This window comes from Neofelis nebulosa, chromosome 6, assembly GCF_028018385.1.
Source record: "Neofelis nebulosa isolate mNeoNeb1 chromosome 6, mNeoNeb1.pri, whole genome shotgun sequence".
NCBI classification, from domain to species: Eukaryota; Metazoa; Chordata; class Mammalia; order Carnivora; family Felidae; genus Neofelis; species Neofelis nebulosa.
This window is the reverse complement of record NC_080787.1, coordinates 140,831,972-140,848,825: the sequence shown is the minus strand read 5'-3', so window position 1 is coordinate 140,848,825 and position 16,854 is coordinate 140,831,972. Positions and strand designations below refer to the sequence as shown.

Below are 16,854 nucleotides of genomic sequence, written 5' to 3'. Positions count from 1 at the left end.
GTAAGGAAGGAGAAGTGGAAATATAAGAGGTGCTACTGAATGAATTCCATATATTTTGGAGTTAGTTTATTTTGGGGATATAGACAGAGGAAAAAAAAAAACTTTCTTGATTAGCAAGCTTCAGTAAAACCAGATAGTAAAGCATATATGTGCTATTATACAGATAATAGCATAGATAACTTACATCATATACCTCATCATTCCAATGGAGCTGTATTAATAAATGTACCTGCACATGCAGGGAAGAGGGAAGAGTGTCAAAAGACCAAATAATTATTGGGGAATATAAATATATAAATTCCAAAATAAAGGATGACCTTGGTGGTGCTCTCACTCTGCTGATGAGTTAAGTGACTAATCCTTTCGGGGTGGGGCAGAAGGAAACATTAGCCTTCTCACTCAGCCTCATAGGAAATAAACACCAGCATAACAAAACCTCCTGTCTGCTCTGCCTTCCTTTTTTTTTTTTTTTTTTAATTTTTTATTTTTTTAATTTACATCTGCTCTGCCTTTCTAACTGAAGAAACAGAAATGACTTGATCATGTAGAAATATTCTTTATAATACTTGGCATTGACAAAAAAACATTTAAAATGTCACCCTTTGATCTTGGAAAAGCTGGAGAAATTTCTTTTCTGTAGTCTAATGTTCTTTTATTTGGATTACCATCTAGGTGCTAGGAGAGGAATTAGATGGCTGTAATTTAAAATTAATGGAACTAGATGCAGCAGTACAGAAATTCTCGGAACAGAATGGCCAACTGGGTAAACCACTGGCCAAGAAGGTAGGAAAACTGATGGAACTACACCAGCAGACCATTAGACAGGCTGAGAATCGGCTCTCCAAGCTCAGTCAGGTATGTCTTCCAGGCCAGGAATCAAAATCCTCTAAGGTAGAAATTAAGTGTTTGCTTTTTCTTTTGAAAAATAAAAAGATAATATTGACAATGATGAGGGTGGTTTAAGGGTAGATTATTACATACCACACCTGTTTAGTATCCTAAGATTTACATGGAAACTTGCCTTTGTTTTATATCAAACCATATGAGAAGTTCATTGACAACGGTGGTCATATAGATGAACTTTTGGAATGAATGTTTTGTAAACTAGAAAAGCACTTTGTGAAATAAATACTCACCCATTAACATGTTTTATAAAATCGGTTTGGGGTGTATTCAACTATCTTAAAGTTATAGATATATGTGTGTGTGTATATATGTATGTGTATATATATATATGTATACATATATGTTTATATATGTATATGAAATAAAATACATAGTGCATGTAAATAATATATATAAAGATATAAGACATAGATATATCTATATGTAGATAGATAAGTTCAGGTCACACATTCATCATAATTATTGACTGTAGACTCACCTTTACAAATTAATTATATATTTTTTCTGTAATCAGGGACAAGTTAAATCAAGATTGGCAACTAATGAATTACAGTACAGAAATCTGGCATGCTATAATCCCCCCACCACCTCCTTCATCAGTGGAGGTGGAATAAATATGGAAGGAGGGATAGAGAGGCACTAGATAGATGACCAAGGGATAAGAACAGAGCATATTTTTAAAAGAAAGATTATTCAAGCATATTAAGAACTTGAATTTTATCCTAAAGTCACTGGGAAGCCCTTGATAGATTTTCAACAAGGAGATGATTGTTTGTGATACCTTTAAATATCACAGATGTTATAACAATCAACCCCTAGGATTATTGTATCTAAAGAGAAATAGAAGACTAATTTCTAGCTCACAAAGCAGAGTTTACATATGTTATCTGAATGTTAATGATTTTTTCAGGCAGCATCACATTTAGAAGAATACACTGAAATGCTTGAATTCATTTTGAAGTGGATTGAGAAAGCCAAAGTCTTGGTTCATGGAAAGATTGCATGGAATTCTGCCAACCAACTTCGAGAACAATACATTTTCCATCAGGTAACTTTGGGAAAAATCGTTTTCAAAGAGTGACTAAGAGAGCAATTTGATTTAACTGGCTGGCCTGACAGAAAATGTTGAGGGCCATGACATAAAATTATTGTAGGTGCCAGATAAAAAGAAAGCTAAGGTAGCCCTGATGGCTTGTCCAATGGTTTGAAAGAAAGTGGCTACCCATAAGATTTCAGAAGACTGTATAAATAATAGATATCCTGTGTCTCCCCTAGACTTTTTTTTTAATAGGTAATGTTAACTCAGTTTTCCCCTAGACTTTTCTTTCTCCAAGACCCAAAAGAATCACCTTTGTACAGGTCTCTCTTTTTTTGCAGCTTCTTTGAAACAATCATACGTAGGGATGTGGTGGGAAACTCTTCCCCATGAAGAGATATGACGTGTGGAAAGATTATAGGCTCCAGACTCAGACTGATCTGAAAACCAAGCTCTGCTATTTAGGGCTATGCAATTTGGAGCAAACTACTCTGCTTCCCTGAATTCAGTCTTCTCATCAGTAAGATAGAGATGTAAATGATATTTATATTGCAGAATTATCGTGAAGATTAAATGGTTTAACATATGTGCAAATATCAAGCACACAACCTGCCACGCAGGTTCCTCATTCTTCTCAGCATTCTGCCTGGTCTCAGTTGTCTGATTTTCCACAGGAAGTAGGGGTCAGCTGGGAGAGAGCAAAGAATCCATATCACATGGTGGCTGTGTTACTTCATTTCCTGAAGTTTTCTTCTGGTCACATCATCCAGGAAATTATTTCACCCTTTTATTATCTTAAACTTGAATTAGATACAAACATCTAATAGCCCAGTTAGTTTATGGTACAATACAGAATGATTTGTACTTAGGTTGCATGCATATCCTCAAGTATTTTAGATCTCTCTCTTTTATTCTGATTTATGCATACGCCTTATTTTTAATGTTTATTATTTATGGGGGGGAGGTGGAGAGAGCATGCATGAGCAAGCGGGAGAGGAGCAGAGAGAGAGAGGGGAACAGAGGATCTGAAGCAGACTGTGCGCTGGCAACAAGTTGCCCAATGTGAGGCTTGAACTCACGAACTGTGAGATCATGACCTGAGCTGAAGTTGGGCGCTTAACCCACTGAGCCACCCAGGGGCCCCAGTATACTCCTATCTATACTCCTATTCCCTTTTCCATTCCTGTATGCAGGGTTCTAGATCAAAGCCTTATTTTCTCCTCCTTGGAATGTGTTAACAGATGCTAATCAGTTTCCCTGTGTACATAATCTTTCTTCTCATCAATCTTTATACTCTTCTGGAATCTTTAGTAAACTACTCCCGTCTTCTGCCTGAGGATATGCTTATATATTAACTGACAAGACTCAAGATGCAATTGGTTGTAAACAATGAAAAAATATTCAACCTCATTAGAAATCTAGAAATGAAAATTTAAAAGAGAGAGAGAACACTTTAACCATCAAGTTAACCCCATTTAAAGATTATGTAAAGTTCATATTTAAAGAAGTGAGAGCTCTCAAACACTGATGGCTGCTTGTTAAAATCTTTTTGAAAAACAATTGGCAAAATGTATCATGAACATCAAAACATTACTACTCCATAATCCAAAATGTAGAAAATATGCAGTATTAATAACTATAGTAGAATTTTAAAGCAAACCTAAAGGTTAAGGTCACTTTTCTGAATGAATTTTTAGATATAATAGAGTATAATGTAGTCTCTAAAATGACCATTAAGGGGTTTTTTTGTTTTTGTTTTTGTTTTTAAATAGGTCTTGCATTCACTTACTGTTTCAGCAAATATTTATAGAATGCTTTCCAAAGCTAGGAATTTCGTTAGGCCTTCAGAAAACAAAGAATATTCCCTGTCCTTGCCCCCAGGGAGTTGATAACGGAGACAAAAGATAGATCTAGACAATTGCCAACAGTGTGATAAGTGCAGGAAATGAGGGTTCGAGGTGTTGATGGAGCCCACAGGGGGGTGCTCTGTCCACACTGCCCAGAGTCTAGGGGAAGCTTAAGGAGGCCTTCTTAGGAAAAGGTAATTAACAGGCTGCCTACTTGCTTGAAATGCATTTTAAACAAAAATACATGTGGACATCCCAATAGTAAGAGTGAGGGGTGCTCTGTTCCATGCAGTGGAGGGCGTAGTACGGGGAAGATGTGTGGACGAAAGCTGGAAAGAGGCATGAGAGAGAAGAATAGAGAGAGAAGAAAAGTATTGAAAGGCCTGTGAAGAACTTGGGCTTTACCCTATAGTCACTGTGAAGCCTCTGACAGATATTCTGTAGGCAAGCAACAAATCCCGGCTTGTATTTTAAAAAAGATGAATTAGCAGCCTGTGGAAAACAGACTGAGGAAGGTAAGACAGGATGGAAGGCAGTGGCAGTGATATGCTAGAGAGTGACAAGGACTCTTTAGAGGTTGAGAGAAGAGAGAATCAGGGGCTAATACTGAGCTAGAGTTATGGACTCTGGAGAGGAGACTTTTGGATGTGGGTGGAAGAGAGGGAGCAGCCAAGGAGGGCTCCTAGGTGTTTTGACTTGGGCAGTTGGGCAGATTGAGTGCATTGGGGACACAGGACAGACACCACACATCCCACAGACGCTCAGGAGAGAACTCAGTCTGTAGATACTCTTTTGAGAGTTCTCCCGTGCCCGCCTTAGGTAAAGCTCCCAAAGGTTAGCCAGAAGCAGTACACAGAGAGAATAGAGGTGTTCCTAGTGTCAGGTGGAAAAGAAAGATGGAAAATTATAGTATATTATGATCTCAATTATCCAAATATATACCCAAATGTAACAGCAGTTATCTCTTAAAGTTACCTCTGCCATATTGTGGAATATTTGATTTTCTTCTTTAGATTTTCAGTATTTCCTTTCCTTGTGAGGGAAAAACTGTACTGTATTTTGAAATTAAAGATCTGTTGTTCAAGGATAATATCCCAGCTTCCATTTCTCTTCTTTACACATCACACATCCCGGGAACTGAACATTCTGTGCTCATTCACCTCTGTGCCTTTGCTTATGCTGTTCCGCCTCCCAAGCCTCCTGCAAGTAATATTCCGTCATCTCTAGTCTTTCTTCTCTTTCACTCTGCTCATATAATGCACATTATGTGGTTAACAATCCATGTGTATTATTAGTCCCACTAGAGGATACTATCCAGAATGACCAGGGCTGTGTTTTATTCCTCTTGCTAATCTCAAGTAGCTTCTACCCTCTTTGTTTCATTTAAAGGAACTGTTCAAAAGTGTTTTTTTTTGTTTGTTTGTAATGCTCTTCTGTTTTCATTTCTTAGATTGATAAGTGTCTTAGATCTTAGACATAGAATATGAGAGCTAGAAAGCATCTCTTGAGTAAATAGGAGGAAAAGTAAGCTCAACATCCTGACAAGAAGGCCTAATGTGTCAGAGCACAGATATCCCTGAGATACTCGTGTCCTGACCCTCATCAGGGAACAGCTTGGGGTGGTTGACAGAGCACGAGCCTGTCCAACACTTAACAACATGTGGCCTCAGTAAATGGTTGGCAGTTCCTAAACTTTGATTTCTTTTTCTGTGAAATGAGGAGAAGCATAGGTGGGGAGTAGGCACAGGGCTGGGAAGGTTAGATACAAGAAGACACATGGAACCCACACAGTATGCATGGGCACTGAGACCTGGCACTCCCTCCTAGTCTCCTGGCTTACACCACACCAGATTGGTTACCTGTACGCCTCTGCCTCCCTGTCAATGTCATGACTATTGGCAATTCCCTCTAGACCATGCTGGAAGAATCTGAAGAAATCCCCAGCAATCTGGAAGCAATGATTGAGAAATTACAGTACCTTGCTAGCATCTACTCCACAGAAAAAATGTCTCAGCAAGTGGCAGACCTGGGACGGGAGTCTGAGGAGCTACGACAGACGATCAGAATTCGTTTGCAGAATCTCCAAGATGCTGCCAAGGTAAAACTAATAATAACAATAGCTTAAATTAGAAAGTCTATCATTTAAAAAAAAATGGTGGGTCCATAGTGGAGATGTAGTACTCGCCTCTGATATGCCTTCTTGACTGTGAGGTTATTCTTCTCCCATGACTTTGAACTAACAGTGCTTCTATATTGACATTCATATTGCTTTTACTCTGTAGGATATGAAAAAATTTGAAACTGAGCTAAAAAACTTACAAGTTGCTTTGGAGCAAGCCCAGACAACCCTGACTTCCCCAGAAGTCGGACGTCTTAGTCTCAAGGAACAACTTTCGCATCGACAGGTAAGCAAGAATAATCCAGAGGAAGTGAGTGGGGAATCTATCTATCTATCTATCTATCTATCTATCTATCTATCTACCTATCTATCTATCTTTAAAAAAGAAGATAGTGAGGGAAAAATGACTTCTAAACTCAGCTATAGTCTCAGGACTCTACACGTTACTTAAAGAAAATCTCCTTGGAAAATGTTTATAATGTATGCCAGAGCTATAATTTAGTAAATGTCTCTTGTTTATGAAAGAAGCTATTCAGATAGAAACATTTTAAATTTTTTGCGCCATATAAAATGTGAACCCGTACTTTCAGCATCTGCTATCTGAGATGGAGTCACTCAAGCCAAAGGTCCATGCCGTGCAGATCTGCCAGAGTGCCCTCCGGATCCCCGACGATGTGGTCGCCAGCCTGCCGCTCTGTCATTGTGCCTTGCACCTGCAGGCAGAGGCCAGCCAATTGCAGCACACGGCTATCCAGCAGTGCAACATCATGCAGGCACGTGGGGCTGTGCCCGCCAGCGTCCCTCGCGTCCCCGCGCCCACAGAGCCACAGCGAATGAGTCATGGGCTGCTTTTCTTAGCGTTGTGTGGGCTCAGCCATCAAAACACACCCAGAGTGTTAAATTTGACAGATTGTTGTGGTTATATAAAATAAGGAGATGAAATGCTATCATTTGGATCACCCGCAAGAGCCCGGGGAAAGCTCTATAAAAAACATCCTTTGGTGACAGCTATCTTGTAGCAGTATATTTTAGTAAAGAATGACTTATACAAGTTAATTTTATATTCAGTTATATATTTTTATCTCTTATTATTCATCGGAGAATCCTCTAACACCTTGTAAAAAGCTTTACTGCTAGTATAGATTGCAGATTTTTTTTTTCATATTTCAGCTTATTGATGCAGTAAAGGCATTTTCTTGCCTGAAAAGCAAACCCCCATGCAACTCAGCCTCTTCAGCCAATAAGAGAAGAGTCATTTACGAGGAAGGAATGATGCTACCCACCTCCTATGCCCTTTCAACTAATATTTCACCTGCCTTATCCAAAAGTTGCCTACGTAGGTTCTCATTAAATAGCTAAGGGTTTACTTGGTCAACTATTCTTGTACCTTGGATTACCTTGTAATTTGTTACATAGTAAATTCCTGAGGCTAGAAGTCATGCTTCCTTCATTTTTTAATCTCCCACCGCAGCATTTAGTCAAGTGCCTCACATATAGATTTAGTATTTCTTAGGTGGAAAAATGAAGTAATCACGTTTTTCATACCGCTTCCCACCCTGACGTTGTTCTGACTATGACATTGCCATTTTCAGCATAATTTGAATAGGGAAAAGAGAGAGGATCTAGCCACTTAGCTGCTTTGAGTCCATCCATAATCCTGGCGAACTATTTTAGAGACAAGTCTTTGAAAGATCTGCATAAAGTTGAGGACTCTCATCATCCAGGGACTTGACCCATCCTTTCTTTATTCCCTAGATGCCCAGGTAAATACCACCTAACGCCATAGACAGCAGTACAGAATGGCCCACAGTGATTGATATAGAAAGATAACCGTGCGTCTTTTTTTCTTTCAAAGGAGGCCGTGGTACAGTATGAACAATATGAGCAAGAAATGCAGCACCTCCAGGAGCTTATAGAAGGAGCTCACAGAGAGATTGAGGACACACCCGCGGCCACCAGCAACATCCAGGAGCTGCAAGCCCAGATTTCTCGGCATGAGGTGAGACAGGAAGGCAGGCAAGACACTGGCTTGGTGAGAAAATGTGATTGGTTTCTAGTGAATCAGAGAGAAAAGTTTTCCCTGGCCCGCACACAGTGTGCTTCGTTCTCAGGTAGCCCCTTTGACGGTCTTTGCATCTTGAGGGTTGTTTTTGTGGATCGTTTCCAAGACCCAGGAGCATGAGTCTTCCCCTCGATGCCAAAATTCTTTACGTGTTACTGATGACATATCTCACCTGGGATCCACCGTCTCCCGCACCCAAAATTCTCACGGTTAATACACCAAACACAGTCCACTCTGTCTTATAAAACCTGTTAGAAACAGTAGTTCCTAAGACTTTGCTGCTTTGATCACCCTCTTTAAACAGAAGAGGTATTTCATATTAAAATCGAAATCATTTGCGGGGCGCCTGGGTGGCTCAGTCAGTTGGGCGACCGACTTCGGCTCAGGTCACAATCTCGCGGTCCGTGAGTTCGAGCCCCGCGTCGGGCTCTGGGCTGATGGCTCGGAGCCTGGAGCCTGCTTCCGATTCTGTGTCTTCCTCTCTCTCTGCCCCTCCCCCGTTCATGCTCTGTCTCTGTCTCAAAAATAAATAAAAACATTAAAAAAAATCGAAATCATTTGCACTTTCAAATATAGGTTATTTCAGTTCCTACCACCAAAATCAGAGTGTAGTCCTTTTTTTTTTTTTTTTTTTTTTTTTTGCTGATTCCCAGATTGTGTCTGTTAACATCTTCCCCATTTTCAAAAAAGCCTTCTTTCTTGTATTCATGACTTCATTATGGCCTGAGGACTTGGACACCCCTTGTACAGACTTGGTCTCAGAGATCAGAGACCTTGACTGTTTGGGCCCATTGATTCTTAGCAGTGAATGTCCTTCTCTGACCTGTCAATTCCTATATGAGTTATTTCCTCTTTCCCTTGGGGACTGGCTCATAGCATCATGAATTGGGGTAAGCAACAGGATGAGAGTATCTTAATTTCTCTGTGCCAAGGGTAGATATTTAGTTTATTCTTTATCGGCTCTATTTTAACTTTGTTGTCATAAGAGCAACAAACTATTTTTTCCAAACTAAGTATCATAGTGAGTTTCTCAGAAGATTCAATTGTTGCCTTTGAAGAATAAAATATCCCAGTCTCCAAATGCAGTTCTTTAATTTTTTGACATGTCAAGTGCATCAGTAACTTACACTTATATGTGATTTACAAAATAATGTAAATAAATATCACACCTACATTTACTTCTACACTATAGATAACATCTACGTTAACTATTGATTTCTTATGCCATTGGTTACATGAAAATATGTTACCCAAATATTTGAGACCACTGTTTATATAATTCATACATTAGAGTATATATTATAAATTAATTTTGATACTATTTTTAATCTCATTTTATACGATCCAGAATTTTTTTGTAACAGCTTTTCTATCATAGTACAGAAAGTATATATTTTTACAATCTTATCTGAAAGAACATTATTATCATTACTATAGTGTTTTTTGGGGGAGGGCTTTTTAAAAAACAATTTACAAAGTTGTTACATTATCTTTTATAACAACTCTGTGAGGTAAGGATTTTTTTTAATCATCTCCATTTTACTGATAAGAAAACAGAAACTGTTTTATTAAAAAAAATTTTTTAATGTTTATTTATTTTTGAGAGAGAGAGAGACAGAGTGAGAGTGGGGAGAGGGGCAGAGAGACAGGGAGACACAGAATCCGAAGCAGGCTCCAGTCTGTGAGCTGTCAGCACAGAGCCCGATGCGGGGCTCGAACTCACAGGCTGCGAGATCATGACCTGAGTGGAAGTCAGACGCTTAACTGACTGAGCCACCCAGGCGCCCCAAAACTGATGTTTTTAAGTGACTTCTGAGGCTCCCAAATCTGTGCCTCCAAATTCCATAGTTTTTCCAGTGCAGCAGAAACTATTTGGACTCTGTTATTGCACACAAGAGAAGAATAATGGTCCAGGAAGATACATGACTTGTCCAAGGTCACATATTTGGCTCTCAGTACATTCAGCTGAAGACCATCCTCCAGGCTCCTGTTCAGTGATCTGTTAATTTTGTCACATTTTCTCTTTCCAGTTCTAAACATGAGTGTAGACACTTGCAAGTTTTGTCATGTGACTTAGAATACATTATCATAATAATGGCATAGTCATGTGAGAGTCTCATTGTATGTATAAAACAAACACAGGAAGGAAAGTGCTGAGTGGAGAAAGCCTGATTTATGATAACGTAAAAATTTGGAAGCCTGCTTTTTCCTGTATTTTCTTTTTTTTTTATGTTTTATTTATTTTTGAGAGTAAGAGAGACAGAGCACAAGCAGGGAGGAGCAGAAAGAGAGAGAGGAAGACACAGAATCCAAAGCAGGCTCCAGGCTCTGAGATGTCAGCACAGAGCCCAACGTGGGGCTCGAACTCACAGACTGAGAGATCGTGACATGAGCCGAAGTCAGATGCTTAACTGACTGAACTGCCCAGGCGCCCCAGCTTTTTCCTTTTTTTTCAATCTCCTTTTAATGGAATTTCAATTTTGAGGTGAATCTAGTATCTAGAAGACTAGCTGTAATTCATAAAATTACTTGATAATATATTCACTTCTAAGGAATTCACATTAAAATTTTTTTAATGTTTATTTATTTTTGAGAGAGAGAGAGAGAGAGAGAGAGACAGAGGGAGAATGCATGAGCTGGGGGGGAGTAGAGAGAGAGGGAGACACAGAACCGGAAGCAGGCTCCAGGCTCTGAGGTGTCAGCACAGAGCCTAATTTGGGGCTTGAACTCATGAGCTGTGAGATCGTGACCTGCCCTAAGTTGGATGCTTAACCAACTGAGCCACCCAGACACGCTTTTTCTGTAATTTTTTAAATGCTGCATTTGATTTGAGAAATTTATCCTGCCACTTTTAAATCATAGGAGAGAATACTCAGGCCTCTTTTTTTTTTTTTTTTTTTTTTTTTTTAAATCTTATATACCAGGCCTTCTCCTGAGGGTGGGAGACTGGTCACAGAAGGCAGCTTTCCTCAGAACAGCCACTTTACCTGACATTCCCATCTGTTTATGTTCATCCTTGGTAATCGTTTTCAGAAATATCCAGTAAAAGTTAAAAATACATATGCCTCCTGAGAATAGTGAACACACGAACCCATCAGGGCTCCATTTTAATTTAGTAGATTTAACCACCCACTAGTTATTACCATTTAGACAGGTTTTATTATTACAGAAGAAAGTCTAAAGAGCTATTTCTCCAAGGGGGTCATATGAGATGACTACAAAATGCCTCCTAATCAAAATCTTTTGAAGTGAAGACCAGAATTAGATTGTTAACAAACAACCCAATTAAGTTTTATACACAAGAAAGTTACAACTGCAGTTTAGGAGATGGATGTTTGCTGCCAGCGTGGGCACGCCTTTGCAGGGTACAGCAGTAGGGGACCATGACCTTCCATGTAGGCAGAAAAGGTGAAGGACTGAAACTAACTCTACTTCGCAAAGATTCTTCAAATCTACCCCAGTGGGGCAAGCCATTATAAGAAGGTTTAGTGATTTTTCCTATGAAAACATAGAGTTCAAGGAGTCCATTAAGCTGGTAGATGCCTTCTATATGTGCATGTTAACTAATTATAATAGAGTAACCACAAATTAGGCACTAGGCCAGATGTAGTAAATAGCTGTTTAATCACTATTTTAAAAAAGCCCTCTTAGGTTTAATTAAGTACCCGCAACTCTAAAAGGTAAAAAGTGATCATTTCTACTTTCTAAATTCTTACTTTAAGGGCATCTGGGTGGCTCAGTTGGTTAAGGGTCCGAGTCTTGATTTTGGCTCAGGTCAAGATCTCATGGTTCATGGGGATCGAGCCCCATGTAGGGGTCTGAGCTGAAAGCATGGAGGCTGCTTGGGATTCTCTCTCTCCCTCTCTCTTTTCCCCTCCTCCCTCTCTCTCTAAATAAACTTAAAAAATAAATAAATAAGTCCTTCCTTTAAATGTTCTTGTGCTGTAGTAGAAGTCAAGAAGATGGGCTGCTGGCTGAGTTCTGCTGGATCATTTTCTCTTCCAGTTAGTCAGTTTTGGCTGGGACGGGAGAAACAAAATGACAGTAACAAAATGATATATATGTGTGTCTGCACAGTGTGGAGTCCTACACAGGGCTCAATCCCCCCACCATGAGATCATGACCAGAGCCAAGACCAAGAGTTGGACCCTTAACCAACTGAGCCACCCAGGTGCCCCTGTTGTCATTTTGTTTCTGAACTTCAAGTTCAAAGCTCTAGTTTGAATGTCAATGTGTTTAAGATGATAGTATTTGTATACATACATATACATGCATAGTATGTATATGTGCATGTATGTATATAGGTATATACACACTCTTGTTTCAAAGAAATTGACATTTAATGTTTTTGTTGCAAAATACGTTATGTACAAACACTCAATGACAGCTTTTCAGGCAAAGGAGCCAAATAAAAGGAACAGAAAAAATGGAATGGTTTGGTACTTTAGGATTAAGGTTTTGGAATATACATCTTTATTTTTGATGAACACATATGCATCTTTTAAATAAGAAAGTATAAACTTAACATTTTAGAACCACCATTTTAGATTATTATTTTTTATTTAGTATTTTAGATCTTTAAGACGATTTTTAATTTTTAAAATTAAACAATTTTTACAATTTTTTCAACCGCAAATGAACTTAAATTTGAACTGATCTTCAAGTTCAAAGCTCTAATTTGAAACATTAGAAACACGCAAGGCGCGAGGGGAAAAATGTGATGAATGTACAAAACTTTATTTGGGGAATAATCTGCATAAATAATTAGGGTCCCCTGTGCGCTATTTAGCTGCTCTACAAAAAAAGACTCCATGGGCCACGGGAATTGACATGCAGTTTACTTTTGTGACACCGTCTGTTGAACAGATGACTGCTCTATCTGATACACAGTATGGTCAGAGCTGAGCATTGCATTTTTTGTAGTTTTAGTCATCACATGACCTAATTTCCGTGGCATGAACCATCTGGCAGTTTCAGATTGTTTAGGCATTTTAAAGAAAGTTGCCAGTTCTTCAGGTTACATAAGTTCCGGCTTGCACCCGGAGCCTCTCCCGGGCTTAGGAGCCGGGACGCCGGGCACTCCTTCCCGGCCCGCGCGCAGCCGCTCTTCCGGCCCCCGCCGCGCCGCGGTCGGTCGGGCTGCGGGTGCGCTGCCGGCAGCCCCCTGCGCTCGCACGTCCACATCCTGCCCCTCCGCTGCGGCCCTGCCGCCGGCTGCCGCAGCTCTGTGATTTCATTGGCCAGCGCTGGAGGAAGATGAACGCCACTAGTTCTGTTTCCTTTTGATGCTGCTCTGACACACAGTGGCTGGGGGGGGGGAAATGTTTCCCCAGGAGCTGGCTCAGAAAATCAAGGGCTACCAGGAGCAGATCGCCTCTTTGAACTCCAAGTGCAAGATGCTGACGATGAAAGCCAAGCATGCCACCATGCTGCTGACGGTGACGGAGGTGGAGGGGCTGGCGGAGGGGACGGAGGACCTGGACCGGGAGCTCCTCCCCGCGACCTCGGCCCACCCCTCTGTGGTCATGGTAAGTAAGGGTCAAGGCCGGGTTTGATGGGAGCCGGCGCGCTGCACTCCCTTCTGACTGCCCCCCCTGGCTAGCGGTTCTAGGTTCCCTCTCCGTGGCTTAACTTAGGGATCGGTGCTGGGTCTTGCAGATCAGAACTGAGGAACAGCCTCAACTCTCTGACTACATTTGGGCCAAGGCCAGTTTTTGATGCCTATACCCTAAACAGTGACAGTTAAAATGAAGCTGTTGGCTTGAGGCGGCTGAATTATTTAATATGCATAAGGTTGGCCCTGCATTTGTTTATAATTCAGCAATCACACTGAAAGGCTCCGAGCTTCAAAAAAAAAAAATTCCTTTGCACAGTTTTGTAGATTTCTGGGAGATAGGAGAATCATGCCACACAAATTTTTTGTGTATGTTTTCCAAGCTAAATCACTGGCCAGCTAGATATGTTTGTGTATTCTGTTATACAAATGTTTAATAAAATATAGAAGAAAAGCTGTTATTAGAAAAATAAGAAAATAGAAAATCCAAAGTGTAGCTTTGGATTAAAATAAATAGGTTCCATTAATTGCTGTTCTGCAACATTATTTCCTTATCACTTTGTATCTAAAAATGCATTAGTTGTTTTGGGAGTGACAGTGTTTTCCAGTGCTGCATATTTTCCACACATATGTGCTATGCCTCAGATAGGGTATGTACCTGGACTCTTTTGGCAAAATATTACTTTGGGTATAGTTACGTCCCTAGGACATTTGGAATCGGAGATGTCCACAAAAGACTCAAGTTTTATTTTGTAGACCCTTCTCTCCCTTGTATGATCCACGATTCTACTACTTATTTATAAAGACACAAACAAACATCAAAGAAAGGAAAACACTGAATCAACAACAAAAGTCTTTAATGTGATAGGCACCCTCTTTCCCTGTTTGTTTTACAAATGGTCCCTAAAGTCTTATTAACTTGAAGACAAAACTTTTAAGTACTAACACAGAATTCGTATGTAGATTTGGGTTCAGTATTTCTAACTCTTGTTATATCCTTACCTTTGTTTTGACCTGTGCCTGACTAGGTCTTTTGTTAACATAGCTAACTGATGTTCTGTTCGTGTCCTTTGGGCTACGTTTTATGTGATAGATGACTGCGGGTCGCTGTCACACTTTGCTGTCACCTGTCACAGAGGAGTCTGGGGAGGAGGGAACCAACAGTGAAATTTCCTCTCCACCTGCCTGTCGCTCCCCTTCACCTGTGGCTAATACAGATGCTTCTGTTAACCAGGTACCACGATTTAGCATTCCTCTAGCTAGGATCTCTGGATGGATGCAGGACTCCATTCCCTGTTCTTAATAGACTGTGGGTATGAATCTTAGACTTTGAGGGACACACCATTAGGTGTGAAATTGCACAAACTGTGATTGTCATGTGATAACCACTACGGGCTCAGCCCACCGGTTCCTCTTCTGGGCTTCCAGCAGTGACATGAGCAAAAATTAGGTCACAGAAATTATAGCTGGAGAAGGCCATGTTATAAGGCATTATGGCTGGAGTTCTAACAGCTATCTAATAGGAGTACTGCATCCGAACAGAGAAAGAAATGTTTATGTCACCATTGTAAAATAACATGATCTCTTTGTATTGTAACATTCATAGAACGTGGTTTTGACACTGATAAGCTCAGATTTTGAAGATGAAAACCTAATCTTTCTTTATTTACTGTCAACCAGTTTAAGGGGGATGGCCCGGTGTATATATTGGAATGTCTAAGTAGACTTGTGTTTTTTATCTATTTTTCAATAACGTTAAATTTTGTTTCCTATAAAGTGGAGATAATACCTTGTTATGTGGTGCTTTTTAGCATACATTATGTTAGATTCAGATTGTGCTAAGTTAAATATGTTAAAGAGTTTTCATCAAAAATATTACGTAGAAATAAAAAATATGCGTTTACAACAGCCAAAGATTTTTAATGCACGTTAAGAACTAGTTTCTTTTTTTTCCTTTAACCAAAATAGTTTAGTTTTTTTTTTTATTTTTATTTATTATTTTTAAGAGAGAGAGAGAGCACAAGCAGTGGAGGGGTGGGGGCGGTGGGGGGGGAACAGAGGCTCTGAAGTAGGTTCTGTGCTGACAGCAGCAGCTTGATGTGGGGCTCGAACCACAAGCCATGTGATTGTGACCTGAGCCGAAGTCTGACCTTTAACCAACTGAGCCACCCAGGCGCCCCTAGCCAAAATAGTCTTTAAAAAAGTTTGATGGGGCGCCTGGGTGGCGCAGTCGGTTAAGCGTCCAACTTCAGCTCAGGTCACGATCTCGCGGTCCGTAAGTTTGAGCCCCGCGTCGGGCTCTGGGCTGATGGCTCAGAGCCTGGAGCCTGTTTCCGATTCTGTGTCTCCCTCTCTCTCTGCCCCTCCCCCGTTCATGCTCTGTCTCTCTCTGTCCCAAAAATAAATAAACGTTAAAAAAAAAAAAAGTTTGATGATATTACTGTGAAATTATGTAAGTGTTCAAAGAAGTGGAAATTTGTTATTAAGGAAGAAGCGTCAAACAGAACAAATGTTCTATAAGCTATATTACAAATCAGTTACAATTATTTTTATTTTAAAACAGAGCATTCAAAATAGTATTTCTGTGATTAAAAAAAAAAACACAAAAAACCTCCTTCCCCTAAAATAGGAGTATAAAATTGATGAATGTTTTAGGTAAAACAATTCTCTTGGCAAAACTGTACGTAGCTCTAGGAAGTTATGAATTTATTCACTCATCAGACACATTTTGAGTACCTGCCTGGCATGAAATGTTTTCTGGGTTCCAGACAGGTAATAAAGAAGAAGACAACAGTGGCCCCTGCCATCAAGGACCTCATAATTTAGAAAGGTGGATGTGGGATGACTAATAACAAAAGTGATGAGAAGAGACTAAAAACAAAACAAAACAAAACAAAAAAAAAGAGAAGTTCAGCGTACCCTGGGGGAAACTTTTCTTCAGATTCTGAGTTTAAAATATGTATTACTCATTCTTTGATGTTGTGTTCTTCCCTGTGGTCACAGATGTTATTAGAATCAGAGAAACTTGGCTATAGTCAGCTATTGTATAGGAAAAAACTATCCTATATAATAAACTTAATGTTCTTAAATTTTTCAAATGGAACAATAAACCGAGGCCTTAAGATTAACACTGTGGGGAGAATATCCCTGATCTAACATTGTAAGCCTCCATGATACTTCTTGTAAAGTGTCTCTCAATGTACGTATAAAAATGCCTCGTGAATGATAAAATACTCAAATGTTTTCATATTATGGTTACTTCAGCTGTCAAACTCAGTCAAATCCTAAAATTATGAGTGAGATCTTTCTTTGTTTTAAATAGATTTTGAC

At 39.7% G+C, this 16,854-nt stretch overlaps 1 protein-coding gene across 21 annotated transcripts in view; it reads left to right on the top strand.

Moving 5' to 3' along the window:
- SYNE1 (spectrin repeat containing nuclear envelope protein 1) overlaps positions 1 to 16,854 on the top strand; it is a 490,159-nt gene that overhangs the window by 297,533 nt on the left and 175,772 nt on the right. For 20 of the 21 annotated variants that reach the window (XM_058735689.1, XM_058735694.1, XM_058735678.1 and 17 more), the window contains 8 exons: positions 673 to 855; positions 1,817 to 1,954; positions 5,702 to 5,887; positions 6,072 to 6,194; positions 6,499 to 6,681; positions 7,764 to 7,907; positions 13,304 to 13,498; positions 14,618 to 14,758. In XM_058735689.1, coding sequence (XP_058591672.1) covers positions 673 to 855; positions 1,817 to 1,954; positions 5,702 to 5,887; positions 6,072 to 6,194; positions 6,499 to 6,681; positions 7,764 to 7,907; positions 13,304 to 13,498; positions 14,618 to 14,758 — 1,293 coding nt within the window. The remainder of the gene's footprint in view (positions 1 to 672; positions 856 to 1,816; positions 1,955 to 5,701; positions 5,888 to 6,071; positions 6,195 to 6,498; positions 6,682 to 7,763; positions 7,908 to 13,303; positions 13,499 to 14,617; positions 14,759 to 16,854) is intronic. The other variant, XM_058735690.1, reaches the window with a different exon arrangement.